General features: G+C 41.3%; 2 protein-coding genes across 2 annotated transcripts in view; both read right to left on the bottom strand.

The window, feature by feature from the left end:
* The window catches only part of ANKFY1 (ankyrin repeat and FYVE domain containing 1), a 74754-nt gene extending 68155 nt beyond the window's left edge, over positions 1–6599 (bottom strand). Inside the window, exon 1 of the mRNA XM_061174841.1 lies at positions 6578–6599. Coding sequence (XP_061030824.1) covers positions 6578–6587 — 10 coding nt within the window. The 5' untranslated portion in view covers positions 6588–6599. The remainder of the gene's footprint in view (positions 1–6577) is intronic.
* A 7002-nt stretch (positions 6600–13601) lies between these two features.
* Positions 13602–25154, bottom strand: part of UBE2G1 (ubiquitin conjugating enzyme E2 G1) — a 95761-nt gene continuing 84208 nt past the window's right edge. Inside the window, exon 7 of the mRNA XM_061176867.1 lies at positions 13602–14054. The gene's annotated coding sequence lies outside the window, so the exon portion shown is untranslated. The remainder of the gene's footprint in view (positions 14055–25154) is intronic.

Here is a 25154-nt window from a genome sequence, read left to right as displayed (position 1 = left end):
TGTCCACATCTGAGGTCAAGATATTTGTTCTCAAATCTGTTCCTCTTCTTCCTGTTAACAGCCCAGCCATTATCTGAGTCACCCAGGCCTAGAACGCTTGAGTCATCTTTGATATCGCCCTCTTGTCAACATGCAAACAGGTTTCCAGAGTTCTGTCTTTTATGCTGTCTATAGTGAGTATCTCTCACAGCAGTCCTCACCAACCCCAATGCCCCTTACCCAAGGACTCATCTTCAATTGCTACGGCACCCACTCCAGCCTCCCTCCCTCGCTCCCTCCCAAATCCATCCTCTACATTATATAGCCTTTTCAACAGGCCTCAGACAATTCTAGTCACGTCACTACCTTGGCTGATACCTTTCAGTAGCCTCACCCCACGGCCCACAGAGCAAAATGCAAATGCTTAACCAATCCCTTCATAATCTAGCCCTTAACATACTTTTCCAACCTCACATCCTGCTATTGATATTTCTTCCACCGAGAATAGTGACCTCTTCCCACCCACATCTCCCCATGTCCAAAAGCAGCCTATTTTTCCAAAGTCCAGCCCAGATAAGCCCAGCTTATCTCCTGCAGCAAAGGCCTCCCCTGACACCCAAAGCATACTCCCCACTTTCCTAAAACATCTCTTCCTACTCTGAATTCTCTAACTCCTAAGCATTTTTCACCTTCCACCCTACAAGGCAGTTTCTTTTCCTTTTTTCCTAAATTAATTTATTTTTGGCTGTGTTGGGTCTTCGTTGCTGCGCGCGAGCGTTCTCTAGTTGCGGTGAGCAGGGGCTACTCTTCGTTGCGGTGCGCGGGCTTCTCATTGCAGTGGCTTCTCTTGTTGCGGAGCACGGGCTCTAGAGTGCAGGTTCAGTAGTTGTGGCACACGGGCTCAGTAGTCGTGGCTCGTGGGCTCTAGAACACAGGCTCAGTAGTTGTGGAGCACGGGCCTAGTTGCTCCACGGTATGTGGGATCTTCCCGGACCAGGGCTCGAACCCATGTCCCCTGCAATGGCAGGCAGATTCTTAACCACTGTGCCACCAGGGAAGTCCCTACAAGGCAGTTTCTAACACACATGCTTTCGTCTCCCCTCCTGGACTGCAGTGTTCCCTGTGAATAGGCTCTAGGTCTGGCTCTTCTTTTTTTAACCACCCACTACCTCTCCCTCCACCCGCACTCCATGCTCATCCCATCCTCCACCCTACAGTGCCTTAGTAGGTGGAGTGCAATAAATACTGTAGGTCCCCGGTCTACTCAGATTTAACAAGAGAGCCTGAGGACGTAGTTTCTCATTTTGTTGGGCATGTCTGTAAATCATGATAATGTCCCAACTACAGCAACTCACCTTGCCGGTGACTGAACCCCACATATCTCAGCATGATTCAGTAGCTCTACTCTGGCACATCCACAGTCACTGCAGTGACTGGATAAACTTTGTTTCTTTGTTTTAAAAATATATATATATCCTCAAGGAGAAAGCTAACAGCCTCTGCTGGTGACAGAAACGAAAGAAAGGGAAGATAGAGAAAAGAAAGGAATGGTATATAGAGAGATACTGCTTGAGAGGTCACCAGACAATACATAATTATGAGCAGACTGGGACATCTGATGAATGAATAAAATAATAAATGAAGAGATAAACTTCCAAACTGGAAGGAGCAAAATTTCTCCTTTCCCTGTTTCTACCAGCCTATACCAAGCATTTTCTGGAACACTGCTGTCCAACAGCACCTTCTGGAATGATGCAAGTGTTCTATTCATCTGTGCTGTCTGCTAATATGGGAGCCGCTAACCACACGGTTATTGAACACCTGGAATGAGGCTAGCATGACTAAGGAACTGAATTTTAAATTTTATTTAATTTTAATTAAATTTACTGTATACATTACTGTATACTGTACACATACTGTATAATATACTGTATTACAATACTGTATACTGTATTGTCCAGTATACAGAATGTCTTCACCTTGTTACTTGAATCGTTGTCAAAAGTATTTTCCTGACCAAATTCCAGTAAGCTTATAAAAGTCCATGATCATTTTTCCATTTAACAAGTCACTTACATTTTTTTCCAATTTTCACTTTTACTTTATTGAGGGGAGAGTGGTTTAAGAGGAGACTAAGAGAGGGGACTACCCGGTGGTTCAGTGGCTAATACTCCACGCTCCCAATGCAGGGGGCCCGGGTTCGATCCCTGGTCAGGGAAATAGATTCCGCATGCCGCAGCTAAAAAATCCCGCATGGGGCTTCCCTGGTGCTGCAGTGGTTAAGAATCCGCCTGCCAATGCAGGGAACATGGGTTCGAGCCCTGGTCCAGGAAGATCCCACATGCCGCGGAGCAACTAAGCCCGTGTGCCACAACTACTGAACCTGCGCTCTAGAGCCAGTGAGCCACAACTACTGAGCCTGCACCCTAGAGCCCGTGCTCCGCAACAAGAGAAGCCACCGCAAGGAGAAGCCCGCGCACCGCAACGAAGAGTAGCCCCCGCTCACCGCAACTAGAGAAAGCCCGCACAGCAACGAAGACCCAATGCAGCCAAAAATAAATAAATAAAAATAACAAAAAAAAAAAAAATCCCACACGCCGCAACTAAGACCTGGCGCAGCCAAATAAATAAATAATAATTAAAAAAAAGAAAAACGAGACTAAGAGACAGACCGCATGGTAGGTAGACTGCATGATACACTATTTCTTTTGAGCTAGAGACTATCCCCCTTTCAAAGTTGATATAACTGAGACTGAGAGCAATTAATTGGCTTACCTGTGATCACAGCTTAGTAAAACTAGGATTCAAACCCATGTCTGCCTGCAGAGACTGAGCTCTTAAGCATGCTTAAATTGCTAAGACTGAACTGGGCTGGATGAAAAGTAGGTTAGGCAGCTCCCAGCAGGCTGATGTTATTCAGAGCACATTAAAAGCTGGACCAGCCAGCTTACTTGACAAGAGACTAAGGATGTATCCAGGCAACTCTCTTTCTTAAAAGCTGGACCAGCCAGCTTACTTGACAAGAGACTAAGGATGTATCCAGGCAACTTTCTTTCTTTCTTCTTTTTTAATTTTATTTATTTATTTATTTATTTTGGCCACACCGCTTGCGGGATCTTAGTTCCCCGACCAGGGATTGAACCTGTGCCCTCAGCAGTGAAAGCGAGGAGTCCTAACCACTGGAACGCCAGGCAATTCCTGGCAACTTTTCTTGATGTCTGGTAAATGATGCTCAATAATTCATCCACTTCTTCAACCATAGGCACGATTCTAAGTTGGAAGATACAGCAGTGAACAAAACAGCAAAAGTCTCTGCCCTCATGGGGGTTATATTCCAGTAAGGGAATTAAAAAACAAACAAAACCTAGGGACGATCTCTAAAGAGGTGAGAACTGAACAGACACCTGAGTGAATAAAAGTTGATTAGCTGCGTGGAGAAACTGAGAAAGACTGTTCGAGGCCAAGGAAACTGCAAGACAAAGATATAGAAGTGTGTTGGGAATGTACAATACAAAGAATAGCAAGGAAGTTAGTGTGCAAGAGCTCTGTGAAGGAGAAGAAATAAAGTATCAGTGTTAACCAGCGGCCAGATCCTGTTGGCCTGTAAAGGTCACTGGAAGGCTTCGGAAAAATATATTCCAAATATATATAAGATATAAAATATATAAATTATAAAATATATATAAGATCATGGAGAGCCACGGGGAGTGGGGAGAGCATGTGGAAGGGTAGGTGTATTGCAAAGAGTGGGAGAGACATGATCTGATTTATGCTTTAAAAGGAACACTGGAAACTGTAAAAACAGGCTGTGGGGAAGCAATATCAAGGAGAAAAAGTAAAAGCAGAAAGACCAAGTTGGAGGGACTTGTTCGAGTGATGAAGGAAGCTTAGATGAAGGATAGCTACAGCGATGTAGAGCGGAAATGGCAACTAATTTTAGGACAGACTTTAGCTAAATATATATGGTCAAACCAATACCCATGGATGCATGGAAAGAAAGAAGCTTGGTTTCTAAACGAGTCGCATTAAGAAGTTACTGTATAACTCAGCCCCTGCAGGTTCTATTTACTATTCCTAAGCGCAATTTCCCGCATGCTCACACTCACACCACCTAACAAAGACCATTATCAGGGAAATTCCCACAGAGCGTGCTTACAGATCATCCAATTGTTACATGACACAGATTTCTGCTATTTGTTTGTATTTAAATGAGTATTTCTGAACAAGCACAGCCAGCTCCGATAAATCCTGATTAGAGTACATGCCGCGTAACACCCCCGCCAAACACTGTTTAGATAACCTTGCCTTCCTGCGCATAACAAGCAGTTGCAGTTTAACGAGGTAACTGGACTAGGATGCTCCACTCAATTCTTCCCAAAGTCTGTGACATTGTTTCCAAAAAGCTTAAGTCAGAACACAGGCTAGGAAACTGGAACACACAAAAAAAAGTAAAATAAAAACTGTCGAGGGCTTCGCTGGTGGCGCAGTGGTTGGGAGTCTGCCTGACAGTGCCGGGGGCACGCATTTCAGCCCTGGTCCGGGAGGATCCCACATGCCGCGGAGCAGCTGGGACCATGCGCCACAACCACGGAGCCTGCGCTCGGGAGCCCGCGAGCCACAACTACTGAGCCCGTGTGCCACAACTGCCGAAGCCCGCGTGCCTAGAGCCCGTGCTCCGCTCCACGACGAGAGAGGCCACCGCAATGAGAAGCCTGCGCACCGCGGCGGGGAGTGGCCCCCGCTCGCCGCAACCGGAGAAAAGCCCGCGCGCAGCAACGAAGACCCAACACAGCCGAAAAATAAATTAATAAAATAATTAAAAAAAAAAAAAAAAACCGTCGAGTCAGAACCTCCTGACTATGCTTACCTATCTGTACTCCCTTGCCAATTTAACCCTGAAAGGATGTTTTAAGGTGTGTTCTCCACCAGCTGCAGGTCTCTCAAGGTTATCCTAACACAAATCTCAAGGCACTTGCAGGATAACAATCAGCATATTCAGCCAGTAGGAGCTCTTCAGGCTGTAACCGGACTGCGAGGCACAGCAGGTGCTCAGTAAAACTGCTGAATGAAAAACCAACTGCCTTCTACAATTTCAATCTTGGTAACGTATTCCCAAAACATTCCTTAACTTCCCTAACTGGTGTAAAAGCGATGGAGTACCCATCACCTCACATAAAGCCTTCCTGAACCTTTCCACCCCAACTCACTGCTCGGGGCAACAAGCTCCATTTCGCTGGCTGCCCACTGTATTAAAAAATCTTAAACAACATTCTGTGACTCATCCAAAAACTAGCTTCAGGGGATGCCTCAGCTTTCTTCTGTTCCTTTTAATCCTCCTCTGCTTTCATACAATATTTATCTGACGTTTCCCCCTCAGGGGGTCTAACATGGTAGAAAGAGCAGACAAAAAGTGGGTGCCTGCCCCGGATATCTCTAGAACTCTGGCCTCAATTCCTTTATCTATAAAGTGCAAGGAACACCCATGCCAGACCTCCTTCACAAGGTTGTTGCCAAGTCTAATCCAAATGAGAAAAGCCTGCAAACTGTCAGGTGCTGCCCAAAAGTAAGATCCAAGTAAAGGTAGGTTCAGACAAAGCTTAGCTCAAAACCAGTCGGACAGGTGGAGGACCAGCACACTGCAGTCACTCAATAAACGTTAAGTCAAATAAGGAGTATTTTCCTCCAGTAATGGGGTGAACAGGAGAAGCACACTAGCCAGGTCCGACACCGTCACTTTAGGGTCCCTGGCAGGTAACTCCCATCTCTGGGTCTCCTTTCCCGCAACCTGTACAACAAGGCTTTGACAATGAAGGCTTCTAATATTGCTACATTCAGGGAGGCTCAATCCGAGAGGCCAAATTGCCTTCACCTGCAGGGGCACAAAGAAAGCGCCAGAAAAGCGGGTAAAGACAGGACTGAGAGGCAAAGGAGTCGAGGTCTGGTTTAGCACATCTCTTAGGAGCAGCGTGACCTTGGCCAACTCCCCTACCAAGCAAACCCCCTCCTCCCGTCCACATCTCTCAACCTGGGGAAAGAATCCCAGCCGCCCCGAATCCCGAGGCTGCTGGGGAGCCCAGAGCCTATAGCCCCCTCCTGTTTGGCTCGTTGGCCCGTGACAGCCCTGGCTCACCCCCACCCCTCACCCTGGGAAGAGTCCTAAGCTCTTTCGCAGAGGAGGGATGTACCCCTTCCGGATGCGGGACCTGCCAGGACAGCAGTTTCGATTTCCTAAGAAGGGTTACGTCCCCCGCCGTCCCAGCACCGCCGGTAATCAAAGGAGCCTCCCCGGCGGCCCTCGGGATCCCCGAGGCTGCACTCAGTGCCGGCACGGGACCTCGCGACCGGCCCGGGACCTCGCGACCGGCCCGGCACCCTGCCAAGGTCCCGCGGGGTCGGAGACGCCGGGAGGGGCGTTGCCATAGGAATAGCGCTCAGTACCCCGGCCCGAGGCGCCCGGCAGAGGCTGGAGAGGAAGACTCGCGAGACCCGCTGTGCCCCAAGCGAACACGCCCGGCCATTCTCTCTCAGGGCTGCTTCGCCCAGCCAGCAGCGCCCCCACAGCTCCGCGCCTTCCCGCGCTGCTCCACAAAAACCCTACCTTCCGCCATGTCCGCCCCAGCCCTGCCTCAGCCTCGCGAGAAGTGCGCCGCTCAACTTGGGCAGTGCGTAACGGAGGTCCCCAAGTCTCGCGAGAGTCATGGGGGCCAGGGAAAGGGAGGGGTCGAGACTAGGTAAGAGCAGTGAATGAAAGTGGAGGAGGTAGCTGGACGTGGGAAGAACCGAGAGCCTAGCTCTCTTCACCTATATTTTCGAGGCTCTGGACTTATCAAGCACTGACTGGACCAAAAAAGAGTGAAGAAAATTTGGGAGAGGAACCTGAATTTGGAAGGCCTGGTTGCAGGTGTCTTCTGAGTGTGTGGATGGGTCACTTTTTTCTAGCAGAACTCAGCCACCTGGCTGCAGAAGCAGAGAATATGGATTGTAGCATTTGCCCAGGGCTTGGGATTCATTGCCAAAAAGAAATTGAGAGTGCTGTGAGAATATACCTCTGGTGCAGACTGGGTAGAGGCTGATGTACGAGTCATAAAACTGCAGGTCTCTATAATATTGAAGACCAATGCAGTGTGAACAAGGTTGTGAGAGCCCTGTGTTAGGGTGGCAAACTGAAGTTCATAAGTTAAACAGTACTAGGAGACAATAAACTCCAGGACAGAGCCATGGAATATGGTAGCTGAAGTGGAAGTGAGAAGCTAGAAAAATCAGATATTGGAATTCAGAGGTAGAGAAGGTGGGAGACCGTAAACCAGGTGCTAAAATCTTTAGTCAATGTGGGGATGACTAATAGCAAAAAAGAGGGCTAACGAGTAATATAAGTGAATAGTGTGAAACCTGTCAAAACAGATTTTTACTCAAAGGACAATCAAAAGAATGCGGATTGCACCCATTCCTAGAAGCATCCACAGTTAAGGACTGTGGGGGGGAAGTGGTGGCCCTGGAGAAGAGCCAAGAATAAGAGATGACAGGTTGAAGGAAGGATCTGAGAACAGGATGAGGGTGTCAGAACAGAAAAGGGGGAGGATTTGAAGGTGGAGAAATTTTAGGTGCTGCCAAGGTTAACCATTTAGTGGGTAGTGAGGTGGAGTGGAGAAGGAATTTGGAGTTTAGATCATGGTAAACATAATCACGGGGTTAAAATGTTGAGGAAGGAGGAGGAATTCTGGGGGAGGGACACCTGGGAGATGAAAGGGGAGAGGGTATTGAAATGTGTAAGAACGGTGGCGTGCTCAGGGAAATACCGTTCCAGTTGTGGCAAGAGACTAAAGATGTGGAGGAGGTGTGGGCAGGGAGGTGCGTAGAGCAGCTGCATCGAGCAAGCAGAGCTTAGAGGGCAGGAGAGCACTTGCCAGGCTCAATGGAGGTGTCGTAGCTCAAAGCTTCCCTGTCTGTCAAGAATGGTTTATAGGTGTGCTAAATGGTGAGCCATTGGGGCCACTAGGGTAGCCAGGCAAGACAGTCTCCTCTGGCCACAGGCAGCCTCATCTGTTTATCTCAGAGTACCCTACAAATATTTCCTGGGTCATAACATAAATGTGATGAAGAAGTCCTGTCATAGGTGACGCCTGGTTTTACATCATATGATTATCTTTGCCTCTTCACCAGCACCATCCTAGTGTCTGGCATACAGCAGGTGCTCAAAATTTTTTTAATACATTCTTTTTAAATTATTTATTTTTAGTTGCATTGGGTCTATTGGGTCTTCGTTGCTGTGCGCGGGCTTTCTCTAGTTGCGGTGAGCAGGGGCCACTCTTTGTTGCGGTGCGTGGGCTTCTCATTGCGGTGGCTTCTCTTGTTGCGGAGCACAGGCTCTAGGCGCACGGGCTTCAGTAGTTGTGGCACGCGGGCTCAGTAGTTGTGGCTCACGGGCTCCAGAGCGCAGGCTCAGTAGTTGTAGCGCACGGGCTTAGTTGCTCCATGACATGTGGGATCTTCCAGGACCAGGGCTCGAACCCGTGGCCCCTGCATTGGCAGGCGGGTTCTTAACCTCTGCGCCACCAGGGAAGCCCTCAAAATGTTTGATGAGCTGTTGCTGTGAGCTATACCGGGAGTCAGGGGAACTGGGTTCAGATTTGGCTCTGCAACTGATCTGTTGTGTTGATCATGGTCGAGTCCCTGCACAATCTATGCTGCCATCTCAGATTCTCCATCAGTTTCAAGAGGGAGTTGGACTAGAATCCATGGTTCTTAATAACTTGGGGGATCATGACCTTGGAGAATCTGATGAAAACCAGGGACCCTCTCCCTTAGAGCAGCACACATGTAGCAATAAACAAATCTATGCCCTTTCAGTTTGCTTGGCCTAGATGCCCACAGTCAAACAAGAACTCATCTTAAGGGATTTAATCAACTCAAGGGCTTCACTACCTCGTCATCACAAACTACCTTCAAGAAGCCCTCTAGCAGAGGTGAGAGCACTCTTCTTAACGATGTCTGTAATATAACCCTATCTCTGGGCCCTTGTCTTCTGAGTAGACTCTTACTGGCTTGAAACCCCTGAGCTATAGGACTTCTTAATACACCCTGTAAAATAAAGCATCTACAGTACTCAGTGAATTACAATACCCAACAGGGTTGGATGGAGCTACAATATTAGATATGACCTGAGAAATCTGAGCACTGAAACATGGTTCATTTTAGACCTAATTCATGTTTTGTTGTCTGATTTAGAGGAACTTTGTATGACGTCTCGGACAGGGAGCATGAAGTGCAGGAAGGGAAAAATGCTGCCTGCCTTAAGAGCATAGGGGAACAGACTCTTTCTGGGGAGGTAGTGTCATATCATGGTAGAAGGGGATAGGGAGGGAATCACTAGACTGGTAGTCCAATGAATTGGGTTCAAGTACAAGCCTCAAAACGCCTCAGTCTCTACGTGACCTGGGAAAAAATATCCCGGAGGTAAGAAGTAATGGCACGCAGTATGTAAGGGAGGTCATGAAACTGAATCCCGGCCATGAAACCTACTTGCTGTACAGTCTTGACAAATTAATCTGAACCTGTTTCTGAATGAGGATCCTTGTAAGAATTTGACTAGATCCTTTACGAAACACATCTAGCACAAGCCTGCCACAAAGTGGAGGCTCAATAAATAGGAACTTGATTGCTGGTGCTCATGAGGGTTAAAGGAGAGGTCACAGTGCTAACACACACAGTACTATTATACTGCACTTGTTCCTAATGGAGACTGCTGGTAAGGGAAAACCAAGTACCTTATCTATGACTTTCTGTGCAGCTATGTCTAAGATGTGTCTGGCTGCCTTTTTTGAAAGCCTTCCCCTTCTCCTTCACTGCAGCCCAATGGGGTGTGCAGACTCCAAGAGACAAGCCTAGTCCTACCTAGGCAGCCAAGTTACACCATCTGAAACTGAGCAACCAAAGATACCTGAATCCATCGCTGGGGTTTGCAGTCCTCCAGAAAATGAACAATTTTAATCTGGTGAGGTGTTACCAACTCTATCTTTATGAGAGGGAGGGAGAAAATCAACTGATCCTTCCTCAAAGCCTAGGGCCTTGCACACAGTAGGCAAAGTCAAAAGCTGTTCATCTGCATTGGACAGCATGGGAATAAAACTTTTTTGCTATATACCTCGAGTAGATGATTATGCTTAAAACTGATATTTAAAGTTTAGGGACATCATCTAGACCTTTCTATAATAGTTTTATTTCAAATATATTTTTCAGAAAAATTAAACCCTGAAAAATGAGCCCCCATTTTCCCCAAACTGCTCTCAAGGAGGATTTTCTTCTTTGTGATTAAGAAATCAGGCTCCATGTTCTTTTCTCAGAGTTTGTAAGGAAGAGGCCTTAAAACCACTGGCAACTTCTATCAAGACAGACAAGCTTTCAACACCTAACACTGTAAATCCATATAAACTATATATAAAGATGCAGGGTGAAAAGCTGAATATTCACATCCTGAATCCTGTTGCGGTTTGCAGTCCTCCAGAAAAAGGAAAAAATTTGTTAAAATTAAGGGGGAAAAAACGGGGAAAAAGTACTCAGTTCTTGCTGCATTTGCCACTAACTTACTGAGTGGTACTGGGCAGGTATTTGGGCCAAGTTTGCCCATCTGTTTAGAGGAGGGAAGGTGGTGATTGAGATGGTGCCTGTGTTCTCTTCCAGTTGACCTTTGAGACTGGGTTCTTCACCTTTTGGCTTATCTTCATGGTAGAACCAGTCTAGGCCAAAGACAAAATCCCAAATAATGCTCTAACATGTGCTCACTTTATTTTATATAAGGTTCTAAATCAGCATGCACGAAATTCTGATTAAGAATGGTGGTTGGCCGCGTACTGGAAATTTTAAGACCATTATATCAGGTTGGAAGTCAAGTGAACTTCCTACCCTCTGGTTCCTTCTTTAAATAAGGTTTTAAAAATTTTTTATCTAGATTCCCCTGTGGACCCTTTGCTATCATGTGCTGTTTATATAGAAAGAATCCCATAACTTGCTTTGGAGACCTGCATCCTGAAACCAAAATAGCTCATGATACAGCCTCTAAGTCATCATTTATTGATTTATAGAGCACCCATCACATGATCGAGGTGCTTTACAATACAGTAAACATCACAACAGAACTCACATAGTTAAATACAATCAACAAATTACAGAACTAAAAAAACAAACAAACAAAAAAACTGGAATGAAGCAACATTATGTCAAATTTCAAAGATGCTGAGAAGTGGCAGTACACAAAAGGTAATTCCACCAACTGGGGACCAGACAGGCAAATACACAGGCACCACAACCCCAAACGGGCAGATTTGTAGAGGGTGAATGAGCATATAAAATAAAATTTCACAACCAAGAATGAAGGCCATTAAAGACACTATGACACCCAAGTAATCACAGAACTAGTGGAATAACCTCACAAAAATATTACCTTGTAATGACAAGAAAACCAACCTCATTTGGATTTTAAACTCACAAGAGGCCAGAAAGCCACTGAGATCATCCATCCCATTATAAGCATAGACTGAAATCGATAAGCCTTTACAAGAACTTGGAATAAATTTAGGAAACAGGCAACGGTTCTACAATCCATAAGACTATGCAGGTGTTGTTGATAGTTGGCACAAGGTCAGGGAGAAAAATCCTTTTCCTAAAGCAGACAAGACTCACACTAATGATGAGGCACTGCTGGGACAAAAGCCACCTGGATCAGTGTCACCTGAGTGTGGTTTAACATCAAATGTAGAGGCATTTAGATTCACAGTCAAATGAACACTGGGAAAGGCACAGATGACACCTCTGACAGAGGAAAAGAAGCCAAAACATCTCTCGAGGCCTGTGTTTCCATATGTAGCACGCTATGGGCACCAGATGGAAAGGGGTGTCATGAGACCTGCACTCATTCCTGGCTCTCCTTCTACCCCCAAGATCTAGCCCTAAAGAACACATGGTTCCACCAAAGTAACTGCATTAATGTGGCACTTAAAAGTTCAAGAATAGTTGTCCCTGAGTTACCAGGTCATTTGCTCCTCTGTGAAGAGTCAAATCCCAGGTTTTAACTCAAGAGATTGCTAGCAGAATTACAGCAATAGGAGAGCAAAATTCAGACTCCATCTTGCCACAAGCAAGCACCATGTGAACAATTTCTGATTTAAGAATAAAAAGGGATTGCATTCAAAGTCCCAGGTAGGCATGCAGTACTGGCACTTTGGGGCAACAATGTTTACAGAGTCTTTGAAAAAGTAAAGTCACACGCCAAGTTCTTGAAGAAAATTGGGCTGCAATGAATCAAACAATTTCACATTCAGCCATTACACATTTATGGGCTTTTTTAATGCTTCAGAGTGAAGAAGAGACTGAGATTTAGACCTCAATTATTTTACTTCTGCTTTAAAAAAGACATGCAAAGTTCGTAAAGGACTGGCTCCTTGCAGGAATCCTTTCACTCTTCTGCCAAAGCATTTCTCCAAACCCCACAGAGCAGAGATGCACCAATTCTCACTGATTCTCACAATTAAACACCATGTCCCATCGGGTACTGTCTCAAGTTCTATCCCTTATATGCCAAAGACTACCTCCCAGTCCCAGCCTCAAACACAGAGGAACTTGGGCCCACCTTTAACACTGCACATGCTCATTTTACATTTCCTGAAATTATTTTCGAAAACTTATGATATGAAATATACTTATGCTCAAACAGTAATAAAAATCCAAGTGCACTATGTCAGTGGCAAAATCTGTATATGTCAAATAGCAAAGCCTTTACATCCCTGTAATGCTTTGAGATTCACATAAGAATCTATACAGAACCCAATACATATACTGCCATGGCCATGTGATTTTCAAGTATTAAATTTGTTTGCATAAGGAAACAACCTGAGATTTTTCTAAACTGCACTTCTCTGGCACTCAGTATTATAACCTTCATTCAATACAATAAAAGCCAACAACTTGACAATTATTGGAAAAAAATTATATTTTGGAAGAACTCACTACATAAGGTGACAGAATTCCAAAATCAAATTACATGAAAATATACATCGCAATTTCTTTGTACAATAGGTGAGAAAAATCTGCAGTATAGAGAATAGAGGCAAAGAAATATGAAGGGCTAAGGAGAAGGATGTGTGGGTAAACAGCATTTTTAATAGCAAGCCCAGAAGTTAAGTAGAAAGCCTGCAGCTGTGCATGCTTTATTCATCCAACCTTCACATTAGGTAACTGAGGGCAAAAATAAAACCAAATCAGAATTTTGTATTGTTTGGGGTAAATTTCAATAATTTAAAATCTGAATTGAATTCAGAACCAACTCTTTTTAGTTCTTGGGGAAAATGACTGAATTCAAGAGCTCTCAACAATGAAAAAATGTTATTGCTATATCCAATCCAAGAGATGGGTGCAAGTATAATACAAAAGGGATGAAGCACCTAGTGATGACCATTCCTCTGAAGTCATCATTAAAAATCAAGTAGTTGCTTATTGAGTGTTTCAGTATTTGAACTAAATGATTTGAAAACTTCCTGGCAGACAGAAGAGATAAAAGCAAAGGGGAGTGTGTCAAAACAAAGAAGATACAAAGTTTAGTAAGTGAAAAGAGTTTAATGAAGCCTCAATGGTTTAAAGGAAATTAAATGGAAACTTTTAATCCTAATTGCTTTTTATCTGACATGCTTTAAGGAGTCTTTTAAAACTGATAAGAAACAATGAATAGGGAAAGAAAACCTGCTAAAATCTTTTAGAATTTACACGATTCTTATTCTACTACAAGAAAGCATTATTTGGTACAAGGTGTGTTTGTGGATGTACATGAACAGTATATATATTATCCGGATCATGTTGTGCTATGTACAGGTCTTTACAATTCTTCCTGAAGGTTAAAACAGTTCATTAGAATTCAAAATGCGTAATCATCTGTAAGTTGGCACTTGTTAGGCTCTTGTCAGCATTGATACTGGCATGTTTTATTGCAGCCCAGTTCCAGCCAGTGTTTGCCAACTTGTTACAACAGAAGTCCAGCAATAGGTGGGTAGAGTGCAGGAAAAACAGTGCCATGTTTCTCAATTGGAGACCTACAAGAAAGCAAACAGCATTATATAGTGATATTATAAATTACAAAAGAATTAATTGATTAGAAATTTTTATTTGTATTCCATTTCTTGGGAAACAAATTTTTCATTTCACTTTAAGCTCACTTTTGTGCTTTTCCAATATGATAGCCACATACAACCATTTCATTTTAAATTCAAATAATTGTTAATAACATTTTAAATTTAGTTCCTCAGTCACACTACCCACATATCGAGTGCTCAGTATGTCCACTGACTACCATGTTGGACACTGCAAATATAGATTATTTCCATCAGTGAAGAAAGTTCTATTACTAAGCCTTAACTTAGATTTCTCTAGGTTCAGTCCAAACCTATTTTATCCATGAAGCCTCTGACAACTGACCTTCTCTCCCAATTAGAGTTTCCTATTGTTTTGTATCTGCTGATCTCATGTGTTCAATTAGACTAGAAGAACCACAGCTAAATAAAAACAACTACCACCTTATTGAGTGCTTATTATGTGCCAAGCAGTATACAAAGTGCCATACAAACTTATCTCATGTAATGCTCATAATCACCATATGAAGGGGTTTCCCCCATTTTACAGAGAAAAGAGAGACAAGGTCACAGAGCTAATTAATAAGTGGCAGAGTTTCCTGTTCAAAAGGTTAGGAAAACACTAGTTTCAATTAAAAAAAAAAAGTCTAATTAAATGATTGGACTTTTCAGAGCTTTTATTATATGAACATGTCCTTTGAGTATGTAGGGGGAGCAATAGAAGGGGGCAGGGGAGAATACCTATTACTATTACATCGGATCAAGTACTCCAGAAACACAGAAGTCTGAATCACCTGCCAAGCCAATGCTGGTCACAAAGAAGTCTAATAGAAGATGACTGGGAATCCAAGGGATATAATTTTAAACTCCTAACAATGAAGCCAAATGTACTTAGAGCCATGGCAAATATTTAACTCACACCAGACGTGTGAAAAGTTCAGTGTGTCTTCTAAATCCCCGAATGAATTTATCAATATTACAATCACCCGAATTCAACCATACCAGAGCTCTGATGTGGGCAGGAAGAAAGCTGTGGGCTTATCTATGGCCGAACATGTGCCTATTTCCCGAATTTAGACTGCCTCCCTAAGACAGCTCCTGAGAAGTAGAATGACTGCTAAATTTATCTCCAAAGGGCTCAAACCAATCAATGTAAATGGTCCCCAGCAAAGCACTGAATCCACCAAATATGAATATACCACCTTCACCAGCAATCAGGCTCTATCGTTTGCACACAGATACACATATGTGCACACGTTTTATTAGAAAATCTAAAGACATAGACTGATACTCAAGAGAAATCATTATGAATAGGACTGTAACTTTTAGGTTATGTTACTTAAATGTTTTTCCAAAGACTACATATCACACCCAAATTTACCCCTGCCCAATTAACCTCTCAGGGCTGAAAAAGAACTGGGTATAGAGCTTGGGCATTCAGTAATCATTCCCTTATAATATGAACAAGAAATTTCAGGGCCACAAAAGAACCATTTAAACTGTTTCCATGTGAGGTTTTAAAGAAAAATACTCCAGAGAGGGCTGACTATAGAAAGTCATTAACTACCTAAAATTAGGTATTGGAGCCTTTTAGTAGTTAGGACCCAGCTTTAAATAGCTTTAGCTTCTTCAGCAGGAAAAGAAAAATCTATTCCCCCCCACCCTTTAAATAAAATATATTCTAAACAGAAAAAAGGCCTTGGTACAGAAAAAGCAAGTTTGTTGTTCTTTTCTCCAGAAAGAGAAATGTGAAACTGAATTACCTGCATAACACTCAAATAAACGGTGCTGACCTAAAACAGTCATTTACAATTTGTAAGCATATCCCATTTCTGGTTTAAAATAAATCTTCTGTTGTGTGACGTTGTTAAAAAATCACACCATTTTTATATTAATGGAAATTATATCAACTGTATGTCTTTACAAAATAACTTAAGTATCTATTTTTTGCCTCAAACTTACACTTCATTATTCTTGATTTCTAACCTACAAATTCGGAGATGGTTTAGTTGGAAAGTGTCTTGTTCCATTTATTTCTAAAACTAGAATCAAATCATTAGTTTTCCATGTGGCTACACAATTTAATCTTTTTAAAAGGCCTAAAAAAATAAAAAGCAGACAAGCATGATTTCCAAAAAAAAAAAAAAAACACTTTTTTTTTAACACTTTTTGATGTTAAAGACAATATTGAAAGTAATTCATCATTCAAGGCTAAGTGTCCCAATAAGCTCAACCATTCTTAAGTGAAAGCAGTCCATGAGTTAAATAGCTTAGTATCAAGGAAGTTTTCCCCATTATCTTTCACACAGATGATTCCAGAAGTTCCAATTCATTCTACACTGCCACCAAATATACTACTTACTAAACAACAACTCTCCCCCTATCACCAATCCATCCATTTTCCCCCCAAACTGAACTATTCTTTTTCTTTTCCTTATGTCATGCACTGGTGACCATCCACACACTTCCTTTCTGAGGTCGGTAATACCTCACTCTCCTAGCTCTCCTCCTTGTGACCAAGCAGCCCACATGTTTCTGTCCCCTAAATGTGGAAATTGTGCAAGATGCTGTCTTTGGCCCTAGTATGTACTGCTCTCTATACCAAATGAATGGTCATCTCTACTCTAGAGACTTCTAATCTCACTCGCAGCCCTACGTCTAACCTCCGTCCTAACCATTCAGTACCAGTCATAATTTCTCAAAGCCGCACCGTGCTTCTACTCCCACTAGAGCTCTGCGTGTGGTTTAACCTTTTTTATGCCTGGTCTAACTGGCTAGGTGAACAGCTCTCTAATGGCCTGGATAATGTCTATGGTACTCCTACAGAGCCCCTTCTTTCCCAAGAAAACAGTGCCTTTGTAAATATTCATTAACAAGAAATGAAATGAGCTCAGGGTCAGCTGTTCTTGGTGTTACCTCTCATTTCAAGATATAAATCTTAATCCTTAATAACACGCAACTGTTAAAAGGGAAGCAGATATATATTACTGAGCTAGTAAAATATCAAGACAATGTTGAAAGTACAGAGTGTATGCTATGTATACATTTGTTATAAACACAGACACACAAAATCACACTTGTGTGTACACGTGTGTTGGGGGGAGAGTAAGATTTCTGAAAGATTAAACAGTGTTTACTTCTGATAGCAGAACTGGGGAGCTGAGATGGGAAAGAGATTTCCTTTTCCTTATATATAGCTGCAACTATAAAGGTAGCAGTCAGATTCAGAGGGAACCAAAATAGAGCCATGATATTTATGGGTTAGAGAAGATGTTTCTAGAAGGGACATCAACAGTCAATTCAATTCAATTGCTACAGAGATTAAAAATCAAAACTAAGGGACTTCCCTGGCGATCCAGTGGTTAACACTCCCCACTTCCACTGCAGGGGGCACAGGTTCGATCCCTGGTCGGGCGAACTAAGATCACACACGCCTCATGGTGCGGCCAAAAAAACCCCACTAAACTAAAATTAAGCCTTTGGATCTGGCAAACAGGCAGCCCCTGGTTTCCTTATTACCTTAGTTTTCTGTGGAGAGGGAAGAAGGTCAGCCAAATGTGCTGGAAGATTGACACTTTAAAAAAAAAAACAAGGCAAAGCCCCTTTGTTTCCCAGGTCCCTCTCTTCCTCCCTAAAGTTAAGTAGTACTACAAATTTTAAGAATTTTCCATATTTCTTCTAGTCCTTTCTTTTTAAAAAAACTTTTATTCTATCAGATAACTATGATAGAATAAAATATAGTCGGTTTTACTTTATAATTTACATAAATGATATCATACTTTTTTTTTACAAATTGCTTTTCCTACTCAAGATTGTGTTGAGATTAAACCATGTGATTATATATAACTAAGTCTACATTAGGTATTTTAGCTGATACAATAGAATATTGTAACTGATATTAATAGTAACTGATCAATTCTAATAGGCCTTTTAAAAATTACACACAATACTGCAAGCAATATCCTTGCATCATGTCTCTCTGTACACATGTGCTAGAGTTTCTCTAACCTATACACCTAAATCGCAGGATATGTGTTTTCAAATTGACTAGCTATTACCAAATTGCTCTCCAATGTTGACAGAACAACTTCACTTATGCCAGTATTTCAGGTACACCATTTCCTGAAATCCTCACCAACACTTGGGTTTCTTGGACATTTTGATTTTTGACAACCTGATGGATTTGATGTCATCCCCTGTAGCTTTGTATTTCTGCTTACAAATACAGCTGAATTAATTTTTGCATGCGTAACAACAATCATCTTTCTTTTTGCTTCTATTTATTATCTATTCATATCATTTTCCTTTGTGCTGATATTTTTCTTATTGCTTTGCAAAAGTCTGTAGATTCTAGATAGAAATCCTGAATATTAGATTTACAGAAAATTTTTCCCAGTTTGCCACTTATTTTTGTTAACTTTATCCTGTCATAATATTTAAGTTTTTGGTTTTGATACAGCCAAATTTATCAAATTTTTTCCTTTTATGGGTGTTACTGGTGCCTAATAAATCCTTCTCTACCTTGATATTCTCCTGTATTTTGTTCTGATGGTTTTGTTTTTCATATCTGTCTTATGTTTTAAAATTTACTGGAGATAGCTTAGTCTCCTCCTTACCTCAGTCAACAAGATCACTATAGATCACCTGTATTAGTGGGAGTGAGACGGATGCATCCTTGAAGCAGGTTGAGTAGAGTTTGCACTTTTCTTCATAATCTTATTGTAACACAAGAGATCAGAAAGCCTCAACGTTTAAGGAGCCCTAATTTTAAGGAGATACGGGTGAGATGTGGAGGCTAATCCTTAAATGATCTGAATATGAAACCCATCAAGGATGTGGTCCTATTGTGATAATCACATACTCCAAATGTGGTCTCAAGTAAGCCATGAAGAAAATATGGCCGCCTAGGAGGAACAGAAGCCATATACATGGAGCCACATATACTTCTATTTGTGAGAAATGACTCTAGATTCATGCGTACACATATGCAACGAGGTAAGGCAGAAAATCTTCTATCTTACTGTGCTGGGTTACACAATGCCTACTATCCTGGGTCAGGGTATCTACGAAACAGATTCTCAGACAAGTATTTGTAAAACGTTTACTGAGAAGTGCTTCCAAAAACAAGAGTGAGGGAAATAGGTCTAAGCAGAAGAAGAAGATGAACTGGGGCGGGGGGGGGGGGGGGCGGCAGTTGAAATAAAGGCTTCAATCAATCCCACACTGGAATGGCCCTTCAGATAACTCCCAAATTGAGAAAAAAGTCCAAGCCTTTGTATCAAGCCATCCCTTACCCAAACCAACTAGTCCTTGGATGCAAGTGGCCTCTGGGGAAGGGGACTAACTTGGGCAAGTGATCTCTTTTAGCTAAGGGCAACTCCTAGGAAACAACTCAGCTATGAGTTATCAGTAGGCAACATTCCCAGCAGGCTGGGATATGATTATTTCCCTCTGGACAGGAGACAGTAACATCCACTACACCCATAGCTTATCTTCTCTTATCATCTTACTTATTCCCTGATGAAGCCAACCAGCAAGTTGTGATTTGACCTATGAAGAGGCCCATGTGACAAAAAACTTAGGACTCAGTCAATGGCCTGTAAGGAATAGAAACCTGACAAAAACCAGTTGACTGAACTTGGAAGCAGATCCACCCACAGCTGAGCCCTGAGATGGCTGCAGTGCCAACCAACACCTTGACTGCAGCATTATAAGGAGCCCAGAGCCAGAAGAGTCAATCGAGTCATACACGGAACCCTGGCCTATGGAAACCATGAGATAAGAAATGCTGTTTTAAGTCACTGAATTTCAGGTAATTTGTAACATAGCAATAGAGAATTAATACAATCCCTCTAGCCTTGATACAGAACCAAAAGACCAAAGTTCTTTTGTCTAGTGGTATAGAATGTGGCCATGCTGCTGATCTATGGGAAAGGGAGGATTTGTTTCTCCCTTTTTCCTCTCTCTTCATCCCATCCCACACCTGAATTAGAAAAAGGATATGGTTATTAATTATTAATAATCTTTATATAGGAGACACAAATACTACATGATTATACTTATATGAAGTATCTAAAGTAGTCACACTGATAGAAACATAGAGTGGTGGTTGCCAAGGCCTGGGGAGAGGGGGAATGGAGAGTTGTTGTTCAAGGGGTAGAGAAATTTCAGTCGTGCAAAATGAAAAAGCTCTAGAGATGTACTGTACGACAATGTGCATATAGTTAACAATACTGTACACATAAAAATTGTTAAGAGGGTAGATTTAGGTTGTGTGTTTACCACAATAAAAGTGAAATAAAGAAAATCTGGGTCAAGTACATCAACACTAATGCTTCCAGTTTAAAAAAAATTACATAAGTTATGGATTTTGATGTAAAAAATTACATCATAAAAAATACTAAATTAGATTTACTTTTCATTCAACCTAAATAGAATGTACATTTTTCAAGTGCTTATTGTGGGTTTTATTTCACATCATCCTATCACAAGACTACAGAGACTGAGGATATTCAGGAAGTGCATGAAAAAAGCAAGTCTTTAAGAAGAGTTTGAGTGATAGACTAGAGCTCGCTAAATCTGCCACAAAGCAACAGGTTTCTATAGTATAGCCGTGGGCATAAAAATCATGTAATGACAGAGACATTTAGATTATGTGGGGCTTCCCTGGTGGCGCAGTGGTTAAGAATCCGCCTGACAACACAGGGGACACGGGTTCGAGCCCTGATCCAGGAAGATCCCATATGCCACGGAGCAACTAAGCCTGTGTGCCACAACTACTGAGCCCGCGTGCCACAACTACTGAAGCCCGCATGCCTAGAGTCCGTGCTCCGCAACAAAAGAAGCCACCGCAATGAGAAGACCGCGCACCACAACGAACAGTAGCCCCCACTTGCTGCAAGTAGAGAAAGCCCACGCGCAACAATGAAGACCCAACGCAGCCAAAAATAAATAAGTAAAAATAAATAACTTTATAAAAAATAATAATAAAAAAATAAAGATTATGTGGGCACCTCAACCCTACAGCCTACCTTGTTCTGTGCATTAGGTAGATGAGTAAAACACAGACCCTTTTTTAGAAGATATTAGTTAAGTCATGGAGTCTGATGTGATTTCTTAATTTAATTTTCAAATGATTTCACTTTTAGTGCAATCCAAACAGATGACTGGAATTGGGTACTTACTGAGGCATTACTTCCCAACCGCATCATATCATACGTAACAAGAGCAGTAAGACAAATTCATAAATGGCTAAAAGTTAAGACTCTATGTGCTACAGTGCTTCAGAAAGGGAAGAATTTGCTTGGGGATGAAGAGCAATAACTTCATGAAAGAAGGGGAATTTGAAATGGACCTCATCTCAAGTGGCAAAAGAAACAGAACACACATTCCAGACCCTTGGCACGGGAAATGGGTCGAGTATTTGAGTTGAATGAATGACGAGATACATTTCAGAAAGAGGGGGACTATATGAGCATAAGAGGGAAGCTACTAGTAATTTTTAATCAACATACAATAGACAAGATTGGGTGCCTGAATGCTAGTTAAGTACATCCGCTTGAATTACTTTTTTTTTTTTTTTTTGGCGGCACCACACAGCTTGTGCGATCTCAGTTCCCCAACCAGGAATTGAACCTGTGCAACGGCAGTGAAATCTTAACCACTAGACCACCAGGAAACTCCCCTTAATTACTTATTAATCAATGTTTCCCAAAGAATGTTTGTCTTTGGCCACAGGGGGGCCAAAGGATCCTCGTGATGAGGATGAGCTTCAGACTGAAAACAAAATGCAAAATCGTTTACTCAGTTCTTACCAATGAAAAACACACAGTTCAAAGACTATAATTTTTTACACAGAAGCCTGAGCTTAATACTAACACAGTAAGTTAGGAATAGTAACTAAAATTAACCATTAAAATATTAGTGCATTAATTTAATTCAAAATTCTGTCCTATCTAACATCCAGCTGCCACACATACCCTTCTACAACAGTGCACGGACATTACAATGCACGAATGAATCTATATGTAGGACTTGCGACTTTAAAGAAGGATGTGTAAGCAGTGCTGACCTGTTTGCCAAGATTTCCAGTTATTGCTTCCTACACCTTTAATTGTAAGTTCTCAGTTTAGTTTCATCATTAACAGTATATTATACTGCTTTTCAATTAACCTATTCTATGCAAGGAGGTATTTTGATTCAACATTATTATTTGCCTCCGTCTTCTTTTTACGTGAACCTTAATCTTGATAAGTGTACTTTAAAGACGTGTATGTTATGATCAAGTATAAATTAACTCTAATCCCACCAACAAAGAAGATAATATATAATCCCTTACAAAATTGGTTTGTGACACTTAATTCGTATTTATTTATTTTATTTGCAACATACTATCAAGGTAAATAAAATTCTTGATTATTTCCTAAATTTATAAAGTACTGTTTATAAGGTAAAATCACGCATAAGCTTAGGCTCCAACCTATTATTTCCTTCCACTCAATTCGTTGTTGTCGCCAAGCTCTTTTCTGACTGGAAAATAGTATGGGTAAGGAAAACAAGCCCTGAAGTGTTTGTTGTTCCTAAGATATTGTCCGACCCATTAAAGAACCAATGCAATGAATGAGCTGAGCTTTGTGAAGACTAACATGGCAGTTGTATCCAGGACAAATATCTAGGATGAAGTGCAGGTCGACACAAAAGATGTTCAACTAGTAACAAGAACTTGACCTAAGGTGGTGGAAAGCAAGAGTCAAAAGAAAAGATGAGGATCACTGACTAGACGTGTGGGAGGTATTAGATGTAATGATAATGAAATCAGGACAGGACTATTAGCAAAAATAAACAAAGCAGATATAAATAAGATGGTGAAAAACAAATAATTTGAAGACTGCAAGGTTATTGCTATATCTGTTGGGAACAAAGAGAAGTAAGGTTAATTTTCAGCATTTTAGGTTATTATAACAAGATCTAAAAGTAGATACGAGTCTTTTCAGAAACTTAGAGATATCAAACATGAAAACAGAATGAAAAGTGGGTAGACTTTAGCTTAACTTCTGATTTACCTTTGCATTTGATACGTTTAATCATAAAAATCATAAATAAAAATTAAGACAGTGTGATACCGGTTCAAGGATAGACAAGCCAACCAAGGAAACCTAGAAAGGTCAGAAACAGATCAACACATACCTGGAATGCAGTTTTACAACATAACCGACACTGCATTATCAGTGGTGAAAGGATGGACTTGTCAATAAATGATGCAGTCAACAGTTATATATTAGGGGGAATCAAAGGGTAAAGTTGAACTCCAACTCACACCATACATCAACCAATTTCAGTGAATTCAACACATTTGTGAAAGGCAAAACCATAATAACTTTTAGAAGACAATATACAATAGTAGCTTTCTGATGGCAGGGAAGAAACTAAGACACAAAAAGTAAAATGCATACAGGAAAGAACTAAAAAATTAAATTGCATTAAAATTAAGCACCTCTGTTCATCCAAAGACACCATGGAAAAAGTGAACTGACAAGGATACAAATCAATAGCCTAACTGAAAAACAGGAAAGATCAGAATAAGCATTTCATAGAGGAAGTGTCAATGGTCAAACACATGTTACAATACGCAATTGCATTGGTAACTAAGGCAACACACATTAAGTCCATAATGACATATCATTTTATACCAGATCAAAAACTTTGGGAAAACAAACTTTGAAGAAGTCTGATAATATCAAATGTTAAAGAGAATATGGAACAAATGGAATCCTTGTCCTTGCCAAAAGGAGTATAAATAGATGCAACATTTTGGAAGACAATTTGGCATTATCTACTCAAAGTGATGTGCATATACCTTTAACTTAATGCCACCCCTACGTATACACCCAAGAAACTCTTGTAGTAGCTCTGCAACAAGAAACAAGGATAGCCACATTCTCTGTAATAGCAAAAACAGAGCAAAATAGGGGAATTCCCTTGTGGTCCAGTGGTTAGGACTCTTTGCTTTCACTGCCCTGGGCCCAGGTTCAATCCCTGATTGGGGAACTAAGATCCTGCAAGCCAGGAGGCATGGCCAAAAAAACCCAAAAGAACAAAAAACAAACAAACAAACAAAAACCAAGCAAAAACAAAACAAAACAACAACAAAAAAAGCAAAACAAACAAAAGAACCCCTCCCAAAATAGAGAAATAATGTAATGAGAATCAAGAGCAATTTATCTAATGAAATACTACTTAACAGTGAAAACAGAAGAAATATAACTGCACATAACAAAGACCAATTTCAAGAATATAATGATGAGCTAAAAGTCACAAAAGAATGCATACATTATAATTCCACATATATTCAGTTCAAAAACATGGAATATGTTGTTTAGGAATACAAACTTGATGAAATTGTGAAGAAAAGCAATGGTAAACAAAGAATTGGGAATATGAAAAAAGGATGGGGTAGGAGGGGAATATAGGAGATGTAACAGGTAATAAAGTTCTTTTTCTTTTTTAATATTGATTGATTGATTGATTGGCCACACCACACAGCTTGTGGGATCTTAGTTCCCCACCAGGAATTGAATCCGGACCCTCGGCAGTGAGAACACGGAGTCCTAACCACTGGACAACCTGGGAATTCCTAAAGTTCTTTTGCTTTAAATAGTTGGCCAGGTACAGGGATGTATCATGTATTCTGATTTTTTAGATGCTACGTTTCATAAACAGGTTTTATCACCTCGATATTTGATTTTAAAAAGGGAAACCAAATAACTTAAATATCACACATTTGGTCAATTCATCTACACCATGTCCTCTTCTAAGCCAGATGGGTGGCTGCTATCTTTGGCTCCTTACTAGACTTAAAACGGACTTGTGGACAGATGGTATACAATAAAAGGGAAAATTTTCCTACTGGCCCTATAAGTAATAAACAAGGAGAAAAAGACCAATTAAAACAAGAAAGGTAGATGTTTAATATAAAATATGATCCTTCTTTAAAAAAAACTGGGAAACAAAAATTTAAGTCATTCCTTATTCATTATAGCACAGTATGAAAAGATACAAGAAACT

This window comes from Eubalaena glacialis, chromosome 19 (genome assembly GCF_028564815.1).
Source record: "Eubalaena glacialis isolate mEubGla1 chromosome 19, mEubGla1.1.hap2.+ XY, whole genome shotgun sequence".
Lineage (NCBI taxonomy): Eukaryota > Metazoa > Chordata > Mammalia > Artiodactyla > Balaenidae > Eubalaena > Eubalaena glacialis.
The sequence above is the reverse complement of the archived record's forward strand: the minus strand, read 5'-3'. Positions and strand labels throughout refer to the sequence as shown.